The sequence below is a fragment of the Drosophila novamexicana genome, unplaced genomic scaffold (genome assembly GCF_003285875.2).
Source record: "Drosophila novamexicana strain 15010-1031.04,08,12 unplaced genomic scaffold, DnovRS2.1 tig00000121-arrow-pilon, whole genome shotgun sequence".
Classification (NCBI taxonomy): Eukaryota; Metazoa; Arthropoda; class Insecta; order Diptera; family Drosophilidae; genus Drosophila; species Drosophila novamexicana.
This window is the reverse complement of record NW_020824773.1, coordinates 3,138,966-3,156,720: the sequence shown is the minus strand read 5'-3', so window position 1 is coordinate 3,156,720 and position 17,755 is coordinate 3,138,966. Positions and strand designations below refer to the sequence as shown.

Genomic DNA, 17,755 nt, shown 5'->3' with positions numbered 1-17,755 from the left:
TAACGCCAAACATATTTAAAACAAATCAAAACCAATTTATATATACATATTAAAATTTATGTGCAAGACGGAACCCAACAAAAAAACAAAATATACAAATACATAAAAAAAAACTGAAAAACATGCAAAAACATAAACAGCAACAATAAATAAATAAACTCTTTTTGCATGATGTCACACAACGCGCCGAGCTTCAATTTCAATTTTGGATTTATATCTTGCCTGCAGCAGCATCAGCCGCAACTCGTTACCCCCCTCCGCACACACTGCTCCCCCCCTCCCGCACCGCTTAAGTTGTTAATGCGCCTGTAGTATCGTTATTTTTGATTTATTAAATGCCGCCCATATCAATTGATTTCAATCTGAATGCAATTGAATTCAATTTTCTTTCAATTAAGTTTTTTTATATGACGAGTTCATTTTGAAGCGGATCTCAAGTGTGTGTGTGTTGTAGACGAAGTGTGTGTGCGTGTGTTGTAGACGAAGTATGTGTGCGTGTGTTGTTTGGCCAACAACTGTAATAAAGTGTTGCTGTAATAGCCGTAAATATAATGACGTGCTCAGACATCTGAATTTCCCTCTTTCATACTTAGCTTGTACGCTTCAGAGTTCTGGTTCAGCGCGCTCTCGAAAAAAAGATTTATAGAATTTTTTTTTTGCCAATGACATATTTTTAGCATTTCGTTTTGTGTTTTAAAAGCATTTCTTATTGCCTTTTTATGTTTGTTCAATTCGAATTTATGTGCTGTCATTGCGCGCACAAAAACAATGCAAATTCGGCAATAATATTGTCCGGCCAGCTCTTAACTGTCGTCAACTTCAAACAGTAGCCAGCAGCCCAAATAGGCAAGAGCTGGTTGTAGAGAGAACAGCTGCTGCTGCTGCTGCTGCTGCTGCGGCTCCATTCAAAATGTCAAGCTATTAACGCCTCTTAGTGTCGCCTCCGCAGACACTTAAAGCCAAAAACAAAACAAAAATACTTTTAAGTCAAGCTTAAACATTTATTCAACTGTGTTGCAGCTTTTTTGTTTTTGTTTTTAATAATGTTGCAATTAGCATTTTTTGTGCTACGTGTGCTTGTTGTCTGTGCTATGTGTGGGGAGGTGCTGGTGACCGCCATGTCACGCATTTGCGCAGGCGTCACCTTTCAATGATACGTTACGCTTTAGCCAGGTGGGCGCGCATTTTGGCCAAACCACTTGGCGTTGTTGTTGTTGCTGTTGCTGTTGCCTGATCATGAGCTATAAAGATTAGATTTTAGGTTTTATTAGTGAAATTCATGCTGTCTCTTGATATCATATCAAACGGCCTTGCTTATCACGCCTTCAAACAAAAAACTGTCCAGTTAATTGACACAAAATCTCATGTCACATATTTGATAGACATTTCTGAAATGAACAAACGAAATTTCTATTCACAATTTGAACAATCGCCATAAGCGAAGAGTTTGTGAAACGGCATATGCCCTGTTTCATTCCATAATGTTCCTTCGCCAAAAAAAAAGAGGAAAAAAAGTAAATTAGCTGGTTTCACAATTAGCTTTGTTGTTGTCGTGGTTTGTGCCCCGCGGCTTTGTTTGGCCGTGCACATGAACTTTTAGTTATGGTTGTTTTTTGTGCCCATAAATAAATGGAAAAACATAAATAAATAAGTTTAACTTAGCGTAACGAAAAGCATATGCGCTATCTCTATTGATACCTAGTTATATAAGTGTATACACTTTTAGTTTACATTTATCTATCTAATCTCTTTATATGAAATCATTTAAAAATAATATTTTCATAGAGTTCAAAATGAGAATTTTTATTAGTTGGATAGATACATATGAATGTAACTAGACTGAATAGATGTAGCCCTTTATCCTTGTCCCATTTATTGATATTGCTAAAATATTGCGTATTTTCTAAAACTTGGACTAGATATTTTGTTAAATCTACATGTTTTATATAAAATGTCAAGTACCCTTTGTTAGAGCATAGAAAAGAATCCCAAAGACAGTTAGACAATTGGACAGGCCCAGTCTCTAGATGGTTCGTTGGATAATTATGTGTACGTACAAGACATAAATAATTCGCTCATCACCAGCAACAAGAACAACCAGCACCACAGTGGGGCAAAGTCCCCACTCTGTGGGTGCCTCTTGGCTGGCTCTTCGCAGTGGCAACAGCAGCAAAGAACAAGACATCCGGTGCCGGTGCCGGTGCCGCTGGTTTTGGCCGGCTTTTGACTTAATTAAACGCAAATTGCGGTGCCGGCAACTCAATTGTCTGTGAGCACGAAAAGTGCGGTGGTGCGGGCGGAGTTGGTGGTTTAAACAATTAAAATGATTTTGTTTGAAATCACGCACAAAAATAGCAACAATTACGAATCAAGCGCTGAGAGAGAGAAAGACACAAAAAAACGAAAACGAAACGAAATCAAATCAATAAACAAGTGAAAAACGAAACGATAAATCAACGTTAACAATAACGATAACGATAACAGGCTGGAGTCGAAACCGAAACCATGCACTCCAGCTCCAGCTCGCAGTCGACTCTGAAGCGCACTCAGCAGCTGGTGCGGCAAACGAATGGCGGTCAGCCCTATGTCAGCAGTGGCAGCGAGGTGGTGCACACCACCCGTGGACCGCCCATAACGACCAACATTGATGACTCTAGTCTGCGCTACCGCCATGAAACGAAACGGGAACGCACCGTTGAGGCTGTCATCACCGATTATCCGGGCGTGGCGCCGCTTGGAACTGTGCCACACGAGCGCACCAACTTTGAGCGCACGGTGACGTTTCAGGATGCGGTGGGTGCTGGCGCTGGTGCCGGCGGCGGCAGCATCGTTAGGCGCACATCGGATAGCAGTCGCGCTCTGGTGCCCTCGAGTGGTGCTGTTAACAGCAGCAGCTATCAGCAGGTGACGCGCAACAAGCGCATCTCCACGGAGGTGCTCGGCTCGAGCGTGGAGAGCACCAAGACGTCGCAGCGTGCGCCCAACGGACATCGTCGTGTGACCACGCACATTGTGCGCAAGGTTACCACGTTGAGTCGCGCTGAGGAGAATCAACAGCCCGCGGAGGATCTGCTGCCGCCCGCCAAGATGATACGCAGCTCTGAGCTGGAGTATCGACGCGCTCTGCCACCGGCCATTGAGTCGAGTGTACAGCGCAGAGAGGTAAAACAGGAAGAGAATTGGCAATGGGAGTTTTTAGGAAGCCTTCAAAGGAGAAGTTTATCTATTGGGAATTCTTTTTTTTTTGCGGTCGAACTTCTGCAGAAAGTTTTGCTTTCTTTTATGTAGCTAAGGGCAATAGAAGGTCATTCATTTTAATCGAGAATATAATCCAAGTCTGGACGCAAATAGTTGTCGTTGACTTCATTCTCCTCTGTGTGAAGGAAAAGATAATCGTAGTCCACTTTTCAGATCTCAGATACAAAAAAATATCTTCCAATATCGATAGTATTTTACTCCCGCAAAAATTTAAGGGTTAAATCCTGCTTTGTAGAAGAGCTCCAAGCAAAAACTTGCTCAATTTACGATCAATCTAATCAATATATTTGTGAATCTATATATCTTGACAATAACTTATCGCTCTCATTCCAGATCTCCGATATTGTTGTAGGCAAAGAGGACAACGTATCCGCACGCGAGGCCCTGCTGCGCTGGGCGCGCCGCTCGACGGCTCGGTATCCGGGCGTGCGTGTCAATGATTTTACATCATCGTGGCGCGATGGTTTGGCCTTCTCGGCGTTGGTGCACCGCAACCGACCGGACTTGCTTGACTGGCGAAAGGCAAGGAACGATCGGCCGCGCGAACGTCTCGAGTCGGCGTTCCATATTGTGGAGAAGGAATATGGTGTTACGCGTCTATTGGACCCAGAGGGTAAGCCGGAATTTCGATTTAAAAATGTTCAAAATTGTAATAAACTCTGTCCCAATTGTTTCCCTCAGATGTGGACACTAATGAACCAGATGAGAAATCCCTGATTACGTACATTTCATCGCTGTACGATGTATTCCCGGAGCCGCCCTCCATTCACCCGTTGTTCGACATGGAGTCACAACGTCGCGTGCACGAGTATCGCGATTTGGCACAACAATTCATCTATTGGTGCCGCGAGAAGACCGCCTATTTGCAGGAACGCTCGTTTCCGCCCACGCTGATCGAGATGAAGCGTCTGCTGAGCGATCTGCAGCGTTTCCGCAGCGAGGAGGTCAGCGCTCGCAAGCGTGAAAAGTCCAAGCTCATACAGATTTACAAGGAGCTGGAACGTTACTTTGAAACGGTAGGCGAAGTGGATGTGGAAGCTGATCTTCGTCCAGATGCCATTGAGAAGGCATGGTATCGCATGAATACAGCACTACAGGATCGTGAGGTTATACTACAGCAGGAAATCGAACGCTTGGAGCGTCTGCAGCGTCTGGCCGACAAGGTGCAGCGCGAGATAAAGCATGTGGATCACAAGCTCACGGATCTGGAGACACGCATCAGTGAGGAGGGCAGACGCATTGAGCGTTTGCATCCTGTGGATGCCAAGAGCATTGTTGAGGCGCTCGAAACGGAAATCAGGCATCTGGAGGAGCCCATTCAGGACATGAACCAGGATTGTCATGTGCTCAACGAGGGTCGCTATCCCCATGCCAGCGAACTGCACAAGAAGGTCAACAAATTGCATCAACGCTGGGCTCAATTGCGCACCAATTTCCATACGAATCTGGTACAGAAACTGTCCGGCTTAAAGTTTCCCGTCCATGAGACGACCGTGACGCGTCAAACGCGCATGGTGGTCGAATCCCGACAGATCGATACGAATCCACATTTCCGTGATCTGCAGGAGCACATTGAGTGGTGCCAGAATAAATTGGTGAGTCTAAAAGAACAAAAAGATCTGTGGTTCGATTCTATAATTCCACTCTTTTGTAGAAACAATTGCTTGCCGCTGACTATGGCAGTGATCTGCCATCGGTCAAGGAGGAACTGGATCGTCAACAGCACGAGCACAAGATCATTGATCAGTTCCACACCAAAATACAGAACGATGAACGCCAACAGACCAAGTTCTCGGGCGATGAATTGAACCTCTATCAGCAGCGTCTCAATCAGCTGCAAAAGGTCTATGCTGAGCTGCTTAGCACGTCGACGAAGCGTCTATCCGATTTGGATTCACTGCAGCATTTCCTTGGACAGGCCTCAGCCGAGCTGCAATGGCTCAACGAGAAGGAGCAGGTGGAGATCACGCGCGACTGGGCGGACAAACAACTCGATTTGCCTTCTGTGCACAGATACTATGAGGTAAGTTCCCCAGTTTAAGTCTAGATAAATGTTGAGCTAGATGGAAATTAATGAGAGATTATTGTCCGTTTGGTTTTCATGCCAACTAATCTGTCATACTTATTAATTCTAAACCTACTATACGTAGTATGTGCTCTGTCTGCAAGGGCATTAATTATTCGGCTAGCCGAAGTTAGTTGTTCTTTGCTGTTTTTATATGTGTTGTGCTTTATCTAATTCCAAGCGTGCATTTGGTAATGGCGACGAGGTAAGATCGGTTCTAAATTCCCTCGGGAATATTTTCAAATTAAAAGCATCCAACCAAGTGCACTCCGTTAATGCCAAAAACAATTGCCTTACTAATCTTGGCTATTTTCCTCTCTTCACAGAACTTAATGTCCGAACTGGAGAAGCGTGAGATGCACTTTGCGACGATCTTGGATCGTGGCGAGGCTTTGCTAAATCAACAGCATCCGGCATCCAAGTGCATTGAGGCCCATTTGACGGCACTGCAACAGCAGTGGGCGTGGCTGCTGCAGCTAACCCTCTGTCTGGAGGTGCATCTGAAGCATGCGACCGAATACCATCAATTCTTTGCCGAGATCAAGGATGCCGAACAGTGGCTAAGCAAACGCGATGAGATACTTAACAGCAAGTACTCACAATCCGATTTCGGTTTGGATCAGGGCGAGGCGCTGTTGCGCGGCATGCAGGATCTGCGCGAGGAGCTAAACGCATTTGGCGAGACGGTGGCTACGCTGCAGCGTCGTGCCCAAACGATTGTGCCGCTGAACAAGAGACGTCAGCCGGTTAACCGACAAGGTCCGGTTCAAGCGATCTGCGCCTATAAGCAACAGGGTCAGCTGCATATTGAGAAAGGCGAAACGGTCACATTGCTCGACAATTCGGGCCGCGTAAAGTGGCGCGTTCGCACCGCCAAGGGTCAGGAGGGTTCCATACCCGGCGCCTGCCTGCTGCTGCCGCCACCAGATCAGGAGGCGATCGATGCGGCGGAACGTTTAAAACGTCTTTTCGATCGCTCCGTTGCGCTGTGGCAGAAGAAGCATTTGCGTCTGCGTCAGAACATGATCTTTGCCACAATACGTGTGGTCAAGGGCTGGGATTTCGATCAGTTCCTGGCCATGGGACCCGAACAGCGAACGGCCATACGGCGTGCCCTGAACGATGATGCGGACAAGCTGCTCAGCGAGGGAGATCCCAATGATCCGCAACTGCGACGCTTGCGACGTGAAATGGACGAGGTCAATCGCTTGTTCGATGAGTTTGAGAAGCGCGCCCGAGCTGAAGGTGAGTGTGGGGGCGTATGAAATGGGCGTGGGGCTCAGGCGTGGGCATTAGCTGAAAGTCGCCTTTCAATTGGCGGCGCTTGGCCAGCTGTCAACATTTGACTCCGGCGTCCAATTAAGCGCGTAATTGAATTGAATTTAATGTGCGCTTGATTTGAACTGACCGCCTCGACCAGGAAGCCCAACTTAGTCTCAAGTCACAAATCAAACGTAACGCAACATGAAAAAATTATTCGCGAGCGCCAAACTGCGCGGTAATCTTCACCAGAAGCAAAACTAATTCCGCATCTTAACCTTTGAATCTTTTGCAGAGGAAAGTAAACAGGCGAGTCGCATTTTTACCGAGGAATGCATTGCCATCAAGAGCAAACTGGAGGATATGGCACGTGAACTGGATCAGATTATATTGGCGCCGTTGCCGCGTGATCTGGATTCGCTGGAGCATGTGCTTGAAATACATGCAGACTACGAACGCCGGCTGCACCTGCTGGAGCCCGAGCTGAAGCATTTGCAGGAGACTTTCCGCACCATTGCGCTGAAAACGCCCGTGCTAAAGAAATCACTGGACAACCTTATGGAGCTATGGAAAGAGCTGAACACACAGAGCGGACTGCACAAGGATCGCCTGAAGCTGCTCGAAGCCTCTCTAGCTGGCCTCGAGGATAACGAGCATGTCATTTCCGAGCTGGAGAATGAGCTGGCCAAGCATCAGGATTTGCCCTCGACCGCAGAGGGACTGCAGCAGGTGTTCAAGCAGTTGACGCACATGCAGGACATAATCACGCAACAGCAGCCGCAAATGGATAAAATGAATGATGCCGCCGATCAGCTGGGACGCATGGGTGTCCCGACCAAGGTGTTGGGTGATCTAAAACGCCTGCACTCGAACGTGGAGCGTCTGAATACGCGCTGGAGTGCGGTCTGCAATCAGTTGGGCGAGAGGTAAGCGCACCTGTCAGCAGCTTAGCCTGTGCAACCTATCAAATGCTTCATCAATTTTACCATATATGTCTCTATATACCCAATTCACCTGTTCACACCTGCCTTTTCCAGAATGCGTTCATGCGAGACAGCCATTGGGCTCATGAAGAATCTCCAATCGAGCGTGCAAGTCGAGGAATCATGGGTGGATGGCACCACCGAGCGTCTATCAGCCATGCCCACAGCGACTTCAGCTTACGAATTAGACGTGAGTAGCGTTCATGATATATTATTTTATTATTATTATTTTTATCATTTTTACTTATCAGTTATGATCAGTTACTTTTTAGTAAATATCTCTCTATATAGCATAAACCCAACCTTGTATATTTACCACTCAGTTTTTAGCGAGCCTATTCAGTTACCCCTTAGGGCAACCACTTCAAGCAACACAAAGTATATATAATTTCTTTACAATGTACAAACAAATTCGAATCGAAGGCGTAGTTAACTATTTTTGCTTAACCAGTGCTACGTCCCCAAACCCTCTGCCCAAAAAGTAGTTTTGCCTAAAATTTTAAATATTTTCATATTTTTGGTGGATCAAAACTTTGGTGTTGGACATGTTCTAAATGTCTGTGTGTTTTATATATACAAATATATATGTATATATTTCAATTTGTTAAATGTGCCCAAACATTATATATGCCCTGTATATTATAACTGTAACTCGTATCAGACCCTGTATATTTCGTAGTTCTTGTCTAATCAAAAATACAAAATCCCCTGTAGCAGGCTGCCTGTTGTCTGGCAGCTACACACACCCACCCACACACACACCTATGTATACTTATGTATAAAATGTATATATACACAATATTTACACAAACTTTGTGACGTCCCCCCACAAACAATCCACACACCCATTCGTATATCCCAACCCGTGTGTTTCCAGTACATTTTTGAAAATATTTTATTATTATAAATGTTATATTTTTGTAGCTTTGTTTTCTAGTTACCTAAGCTGTGCACCTCTATGAATATCATCTATATCGAATTATACATCATCATTATTGTAGTCTTATTTGTATTTGTAGTTGAAAACTAATTGTATATGTATTTTTGTCTAATTTCTTGTATTTTCACCCAAATATCAAAAAACAATATCAATATCACACTCTATAAAAAAAAAACACGAACACTATGAAACAACAAAAACTCAATCAATCAATTTTTTAAAAAATACCAAAAAAAAAAAAAAATCAAATTTGCTACCAAATCCCCCTCGCAAAAAAAAATATATATAAAAATATATAGAAACTGCTTGGAGCTGCTATCGAACGAAAACCAAAAATCGAAAATGTCAACGTGGCTGGAGGACGACTCATTCGCGAAGCTAAGGTAAAAATTTGTATGACTGTCATTTGTATGACTGAATTCTCTATACAGACAATGGGCATGGGGCATTATCTAGGCGGAAAAATACTGAAAATGTATTTGTAAAAGATGCGAGTTTGAACCAAAGAACTTTTATAGACGTTCAATAAAAGTCCAAGCAAAGGCATGAACTAACGAAAGTTTCAAACCAAAAGTACTCTATATGCATGTATGCCAGATAATGCATACGAGAAGTAAGTTGCTATAGCAATTTCAGATATTAGTCCGCGAAACCCCGACTAGTGTATGGGTGTTGGCTGTGGATCTAACTTTGATCAATTCTTATGCCCTTCACTGACTTGAAATATAAAACAAGAAAGATTAAGTCTTATAGCATATCTGCGCTTGAACTCCGTAAGAGTAGAAAGTCTAGGGATCGGAATTCCGTGGAGACAAAAAATTTGCTTATATGAAAAAAACCTATATATTCAATTTGATTTCCCTTCTTCATTTCTAGTAGCTTGAGAGACCTTATATTATAGATTATATTGAAATGTAATCCTTGAAATATTATTTTTCACTAAAGTTCTCTACTTCCGTATGACTGAAAACTACCAAAAAGTATTTACTGTATTCCCTTATGAAAGGATCTCAATATTCTCAGTGGTCTAAAGAGTATATGCTAACAACGAAATATATCTTTGGGATCAGCCCCATGCCTATCGTCAGCTCCCCAACTTCTGTATGACTGTGCGTGTGATTCTGATAATTATTTCGAACCTCTATATCTCAATATTCTATTTGTTGAGCTATACACACTCTACCTATAGCTGTCTTCTCTACCCTACACACAATTTCTTCTATTGTCTATGCTATTTTCGTCTTTTATACCAAACTTTCAATATTTAATGCTTTTTACAACAATTTGTGGTTAAAATTAAAATTTTCGACGCTTCATTTGTGAAGCGCAAGATTGCGAGTAGTTAAAAACTGCGGGTACAAGGTGCGTCAATAACACTTGGGTTACAACTACAACAACAACAACAACAAAAGTATTGACCAACACAACAACAACAACAAACAAACAAACAAACCAAACTCACACAACAAACAATTAAAAAGCAATTGTAATCAACGTAATTTCGTATTGATTAATCAATGAAATAAAAAGCACTAAATATATACCTAGAAAAAAAACAAACCAACAAACAATATTTACCCCCATGTAAACCCCTCTTAAAACCACAAAAATACCCCCCACAAAAAAACAACTTTTGTTTAACACGAGCAAATTACTAACATTTAACCAAAAATTAACCCGAATGCTGCGGACAACGACAACAACATCACGTTCAACATTTGTGACGTCATCATTGTGGCTGGCTTAGATTTACGATAGTAAATGCCTGCGTTTCGTCGATTGGCTGCTCGAGGCACGTCCCTCGTTCTCGCCGCCACGTCGCGATCTGCGTCCGGCGGATAGCGATCCGGGTGCCACACAGTATTACAGCCAGCGTTTGGATAATCTAAATACGAAATACGACAGATTGCTGGAACAATTGTCGCAGAGGCTAAAAACTGCAATCGAGGTGAATGGCAGCGATGGTCTGGTGAGTATCCAATTGTTCACAGGAAGAGAGAGAGAGAGACAGGGAGAGGGCGATAGAGATGTACAACTCCTGATGCCACTTGCTAAATTTAGATACAAGCGTCAATTGCTTAACAATGAGTCAAAAAGTATCTATAATTATAGGCAAAAAGTCATAATACCCGAACTCTAGCAGCGTTTCAAACAGTTGCTCAGCAGTTAAATATTTTTGTGTCTACAGCAGCTTAACAGTTTCGAAAAGTATACATATTTGTTTTAAGCTAGCGGAACAGTTTCTCAGATTCAAAATATATCCGTAAATAATATCACATTTATGTACAGCAGTTTCTCAGTTTCAATAAGTATCTGTATCTAAGGCTTGTATCCCAGATCTAAACAGCAACAGTTTTTCTCGAATTGAAAATCTGTATTGTATCTGTATCTACATTATCTACAGCAACAGCTTTTCAGTTTGAAAAGTATCTCTATCTGATATCATATTTATCTGCAGTATCCCAGCTCAAGTTCAAGTTCAGCAACTCTGAAAACTACTTCAAAAGCTTTCGTTTTCAATGAGCACTCTCTGAGTTCTAGCGCACTTTGTATCTGTATCTTTGTATCTTTGTCAGCCTCATGCACTGTTATTATTAAATTAACCTTCAAAATATACACACTCACACACGCACACGTTAAATAATGACATCAGAGCGCAATTCTGATGCGTTGGCAGCGCTTTTGATATGTTGCCTCATAAATCACCACTTGATTAATTTATAAAAATGTTAAACTATATTTTTTTTGTTCTTATAACAAATGGTATTTATTTTTGTGCTGTTATATCTCTCTGCTCGTGACAATCGTTTGTCTAATGTGCAAATTGCATTTATAAGATATACGGGTTTGTCTATCTTAAGCTTTGGCTCCATACATCATACATATATTTAAATCTTGCCTTTTTTTGGCCAATTAGGCAAATGAAGTCAACTTTGCAATTAAGAATTCTGTCCATAACATGATGTCAATACGCATATATTATAAACATATTTCGCATATTTGTCGGATACCTAATCTTGAGTTCTAGGAAATTCAATGCCAAACAACGTCATCAACAGTCCATTGTTGACTTTTTGTCGCTATAATTTTTTTCAACTGTCAACTCTTTAGATTTTATTTCTTTTATATTTTTAAGACTGTTTTTGGCAACTGGTTTTATTTTTAATTTTGTTTATGCGTTGCGTCAAGAAATTCAATTAAAACAATTCGTTTAACGAAAGAGCCAAAAAAAAAAATAAAAGTGAAATAAAACTCAACTCGTTTTGGCTTTTTTATACTCAAATATTGCCCGTGTTTACAGAACTGTATAAATATTTAGTTTATAATTAACATATAACGAGTGGGAATAGAGAAAGGATTGTTTCTACTGTTGTAAAAGGCAGCTGTTGGGTCAGTAAACCTTGAAGTGGCCCTCTCCATCAATATTTGGTGTCATCAGTTCGCACATCTGTTCAGATATTTGAATTGCTTTGCGGCCCTTAACAAAATTAGCACAATTTAGCTAGAGGATCTATACTCTATATGTATATATTTCGAATCATATCTTATAGGTGTTGCTCTTGGCTGAGTGACATCATGAAGTGCTACTACATAAATGTATGTATATTAGACAACTTCATTGCCAGCATTGGGGTTTATATCTAAGGCTTAACTTGATATGCATAACATGGGCGGCCAAGCTTCGCATTAAGTGGAGTGAATGAGCATATTGCTATTTAGAAGGTTAGCTTCAGCATTAGACTACAGCAAACTGGTTTTCTTCGTATTATTTGTCTACCCTGTAGATGAAACGTAAAACTGGGCATTATAAGACGGCGCCACTGGGGATGGGATTTATCTAAATTCTAAACATTTCGCAATCATAAAGATTTTAATGAGCCTTACGTAGATCAGTTACGAGTTGAGAATACTGTGCTTTATCAAACGTTAAAAAAATAAAATTTTAATTTGCGGTAAACATATTTAACTATCTAAATATGTATATTATTATTTTGTATATGCCATAAATATAATTGTGTATAAACTTTACAATTTGGCAGACATTCTACCCGAACCCAATCTTGTTTATAGTTCATATCTGCCTACAGGGTATTTTCTATTTGATCCCTCTCAACGTCGGCATTCATTCATGTTTCTTTTTTTTTTTTTACTTTGTTTTTTTGTTTACCAAAAATCGAAAACAACCCAATCTCCAGTTTTAACAATTTGGCAGACCCCAAAGAACAAGAACAACAACGTTCAAAAAAAAAAAAAACAATCTCCGAATCGCGCACAGTAGACAGACAACGTTGTTCGAACACGTTGTTTCCATTCTCACCTAACTTCCGTGTATTGTTTTCTGCCCAATTGTAAATGGACTGCGGATTATCATCCGCAGAAGCAACAGCTGAGCGCATTGCCGGCATTTTTCGCTAGCTGCTCAAACGTTGAGCTCTCTGAAAAAGCTCGCTTAGCCTCGCATTGGGTCGAAAGCTCACGCTCTCTCGCGTGCAGTGTACGGACTACGGCTGACAAATTCCGCTGCTTCAGTTCAGTACCAAATGCGACGTGGTTGTATAACGACATAAAATCTGAACGCGTGCGACGCGTTTCTTAAACAAATAAGAAGTTTTTTGTGTGTGCGTGTGTTGTGTGTTCGTGTGTGTTATGAACAAAGGCTAAAAACCTACATAAGGTTGCCCTTTAAGTGACATAAATTCATTTGAATTTAATTTTGTGCATTTATTGCAATTTTTCGAAACGTGTAAGCACATCAAAAATAAAAACAACAAAAATAATACAAAAAAAATACCCTACCCCAGAAAAATAAAAGAATATATCACGTATGGGGCCGGCGCCGTAATGCTCATACGCCGTGTTGTCACATACAAATAGAAAGTGCGACTGTAGCTGTGTGTGTGTGTCTGTGTGTGTGCCTTCAATTGAATACGAAATTCTCGTATGTGGCCCGCTTTTATTTGTTTAATAGAAATTTAAATATTTTATATGCGGTCCTACGGCCCACACGAGGCCCAAATACGTACAAAAATGAAGTCACTCGCAGATCCAAAAACAACAAAATTGGATATATAAAATAGAATAGTGAAGGCATTGCATAGAATTGGAAGTGTGAAAACGAAAATAAAAGCCGAAAAGCAAATAAAAAAAAAATATATAAATATAAAACAAGAAAATAACACATATGCAATATTCATATAGCCTTGAACATGTCGCAAGAATCCCATATGCTATTTCTTTCTTATATATATATGCGTATACTCTATATTTATTTGGGTGTTAATGAAAGCAGACAAAAAACAAGCACGTGAAAGGAAAAACAAAAACGAAATTTAAAACAAAAATTGTTTTTTATTTTTAGGAGTTTACACAACTTGAATAAGTTTGAGTCCAGAGCTAGTTAAAAAATAAAATTGCCTAAAACCATTTATAAACCAGCAGTAAAAAGTCCATTAAAAGAGTTGCGCCTAACTAGATTCATTAGACGACTATTTCGACTAGCCAACTGACCTACACACGCACACACTCTTATACACACACACGCACACACACATGCATACACACTCATCAACACCAGAAGTGACATATGACAGCGCCTATCAACGCCTGCGATCAGCTGCTGTCAGCAGCGGGCCAAGGCTCAAAACGGGGACCGCGGGCATTGCTGGGACGGACTGCAGCTAATCTAATCTAAATATATTTTAAACTGTAATTTCTCCAATAATAGCGTGCAGCCAGAGCTTAACAAATTTATATTTAATTATTCGGGTACATATATGTATATATTTGATTATTATGCTCTGTTTTGATGGGTTGTTTGTGTAGAGTATTTTTTATTCGTCTCTATTGAAACTAGAATTCTCATCTTTTAGTGCTATTAAGGTTATTTTCAAAATAATTTGTTGGGTTCTAAATACCTTCCTATAAAGATTAATAAAAATAAATTACTTACACAAATCGGTGAATATAAAGTTTTTTAAAATCAATTGCTTATATCTGTCACAGTTTTAGATTAACAGTTAAGGATCCCAGCATTATGTGTAGTCGAGTAATAGTATTAGAAGTTCCGATGAAGACTCTCTTGCAAAGATAAAGTTACAGTTTTATAATTACGGTCTAAGAGCCGACGTTTAAGATTTATTGTTTAGAAATAACCGCTTGAGAGGTCTAGTTTTTAATCACCGTTTTATATTCACAGCTTCAGAGTCACATTTTTAAGTCGAAGTTTTAAGGTCAATTCATTTGGACTTCAGGTCTTTTAACTAGGTTTCTTAACCAACTGTTAACGCCTCTTGCCAAAATTGAGAGAATATACAGCGTATCTGAGTAGTTGGGAGTTTGTTCATTATTTCATTTCCAGGCTTTTATCTTATCGTATTTGTCTTTTATGTGTTCTCTGTTTTGTTTTGTTTTGTTTTTGGTTCTTTGCTATTTGTTACCTTTTTGTTCTGCTTTCTAACATGTCATCAGGCTTTGGTTTCTGCATTTCTCATACTTGCAACGTGCTGCTATTTATCGATTTAACGAGCCAGCACAAATTTGGCCGCCGCCTCAAACGCACACAAGAACACACTCACACACACACATGTATTTTTAGTTGTAATTTATGTGTGTGTGTCTATTCTATTAACTAGAAGAAACGAAATGAAAGCGAATGCGACGCCGTGTGACGTCTCTCGAGAGTAGAATCGCCTATTTTTGTTTGAGGCGCGGCATGCATCATGCGGCATTTGGCGTGCAGCATGTTGCAGCGAAAAAGCTCGCCGGCAGCGCAAAGCTTCTTAGTCATCTGCTTGGGCTAAAAAGCGTGTCAAGCGCAAATCACATATTAACAGGAGCGCAGTGGGGGTGGCTGCAGGCCGCTCCAAAAACCCTTTGCCAGATTCAATTTCATTTAATTGTTCTCGTTAATGTGTTTCGTATTTATTGTGGGCGCACGGCAAACTTGTTTTCGATTATATTGAAATTACGGATGACATCATTATTTGTGCTCAACTCTAAATGTGTGTGTGTATGCGCGCTCTCTTAATGTGTTTGTATGTTTATTTATTTTTTTTTGCTTTTTGCATTTTTGTTAATTATAATTTATTTGTTGCTGCTACTAACTCTAGGGCGACCTTCGGCAGCCGTTTTGAATAATGAACACAGGAAAAAAAAAGAAAAAAGTGCTTGCCGCAGCGTAAATTAAGAATTTGTTGCCGAACCGATTTTAAAGTAAAGCAACTCCATTAACATATAAAGAGCGTGCTGATAAAACAAATTGCTGCAAATGCAGTTGTTGCCCAGTCTGTCAGTCAATTAGATTTTTTCTTCATTTATACCCTTACAGAGAGTATAATGCTGCACTAGTAAGAGTTGCTCAAAACTTAAGTTTTGTAATATATATTAACCAAAATTTCGCGTTCATGGGCTACGCTACGCTTCATTCCGATTCTAAAGCAACAACTGGCATAAGATCGGCATATACGACATATCTGTTGTATATATGCAAGGGTATATGCCTTGCGTTTTTTTTTCTTATTTGCTTTTTTGTGGCTGGCAGCTACATCAAAGCTTGAACTTACATATGCCATATGTTCAGATATCAGAGATAGCATTTCCCAAGCACTCCATCGTGTATCAATGCCGGCCGGTTTTGTTGTATTTGCTTTACGCAAACACAGATAAAACTTAATTATACAGTTCATGCAGATTGAAAGCGTTTCTACGAGTAATCGTCCATTTCGAAGTTGACTCACATTAAGAAATCACTTAAAGAGTTGTGAATATATCCACTGCACTCTCTTTTGTATACATACCCATATATATGTATATATATATATATATATATATATATATATATATATATATATTACCCGGCATTTTTTGCAGTGCGTATATATGTAAGTCGGTTTGTGTGTGGCCCTCAATAATAGCGTCATTTCTATTTTCATAAAGGCCTGCTTTTGCTTTCTGTGTCGCAGTGAGTGCTTGTGTATATGGCTTGGTATGGCTAGTTGATAAATATAATACTTAATGTTTTAAGAGCGCTGATTACTCAAGTGCCGGCATTCTGAATGTTTCTTTAAATTTATTTTTGGTGAATGAAAACGAATTCCACGCATAAGTTAGCAGTTTGTTTTATTTTTGGGCAGACTTAAGGGCTCCAGGTTAGGTTAAGATATCACCCTGAAGATTAGCGCTGTGTGAAAAATATATTTCAATCGTAAGCAGTAATTTCGCTTGGTTTGTCATAAATCTAAAATTAAAGTAAACATGCTTGTTTTTGAATTCGGAAATACAGAGCTCTGTTCATTCTTGTTTCCGACTTTTCACATTTTCTAATTGTTTCGCATGATTTTTAAATGCGGATTGCGATTGCCAATTAAAATGGAAGAATGCAAATATAATTTGGGAAAATATTATTAAATAAATTAAAGTAGTAATAGTTTTATAGTAAAAATCTTTTTAACGAAAATTACTTCTGCCGAAGTTCTTAGAACTATTTATAACCAAGCAATTCTCTCTAGATATATTTTTCCTATGAGATTTCTACATTTTTTATAGCTCTATAAAAACTATAGCTCTTAACTCAGGTTCTTATCGGAACACATTTATCACTGTCATAAAACATTGCAAAGTCACACACAGATACAGTCGCAGAAAAAAAATAGACAAGTTTTGAAAGCGAAAATATGTGCGTAAATTTCGTTATCTAATTTGTTGTAAATCTCGCAGTGCATTGAAGAAGCGTCAAACTTAAATCAAGTGCCTAAACCAACCAGTGCTGACTATGACTATGTCAAATTGAAAGAATCGCAAGATTTAGACATGCCTCAGCATAGATCGGGTCGCAAGGCGACCCAAACTAAAACCATAACCCAAACCACAAATGCCTATGTGGCAGAGGAAAGTGACTATGACTTCGCGTTCGAGTTTCAGGTAATGCAACCAACTCTCAACCCCCCAATTTTCCACATTCTCCCCAACTCTCTTTCTCTCTCTCGTAAAGCTGAAGAAACGCAAATTTCTTTTTAACTTTTGTTTTGCTAATTATGCTTCTTTTCCCCGGGTAGCAATACGCTGAAAGTCTACAGAAACCGCTCAAAACCTTTAGAGTTGATTTCAGTGCGGGCAGCGTGCCAACTGGCGATGGTTATGCTGCACGCCCGGATGATCTGTATACCACGACATATAGCACAACACAGTAAGTAAAGTTTCTAAAGTTTTCTGTTGAGTACACTAAAAAAAAAGAAGTATATATATATAAAT

At 40.2% G+C, this 17,755-nt stretch overlaps 1 protein-coding gene across 27 annotated transcripts in view; it reads left to right on the top strand.

The window, feature by feature from the left end:
• LOC115758114 (microtubule-actin cross-linking factor 1) overlaps positions 1 to 17,755 on the top strand; it is an 83,545-nt gene that overhangs the window by 34,296 nt on the left and 31,494 nt on the right. For 15 of the 27 annotated variants that reach the window (XM_030698670.1, XM_030698671.1, XM_030698667.1 and 12 more), the window contains exons 5-13: positions 3,592 to 3,871; positions 3,940 to 4,853; positions 4,913 to 5,281; positions 5,650 to 6,568; positions 6,879 to 7,509; positions 7,621 to 7,756; positions 8,806 to 8,889; positions 10,254 to 10,475; positions 17,560 to 17,690. In XM_030698670.1, the coding sequence (XP_030554530.1) occupies positions 3,592 to 3,871; positions 3,940 to 4,853; positions 4,913 to 5,281; positions 5,650 to 6,568; positions 6,879 to 7,509; positions 7,621 to 7,756; positions 8,806 to 8,889; positions 10,254 to 10,475; positions 17,560 to 17,690 (3,686 nt within the window). Of the gene's footprint in view, positions 1 to 2,434; positions 3,163 to 3,591; positions 3,872 to 3,939; positions 4,854 to 4,912; positions 5,282 to 5,649; positions 6,569 to 6,878; positions 7,510 to 7,620; positions 7,757 to 8,805; positions 8,890 to 10,253; positions 10,476 to 17,221; positions 17,426 to 17,559; positions 17,691 to 17,755 lie in introns of those variants that run through there. The other 12 variants (XM_030698664.1, XM_030698666.1, XM_030698665.1 and 9 more) reach the window with 6 other exon arrangements.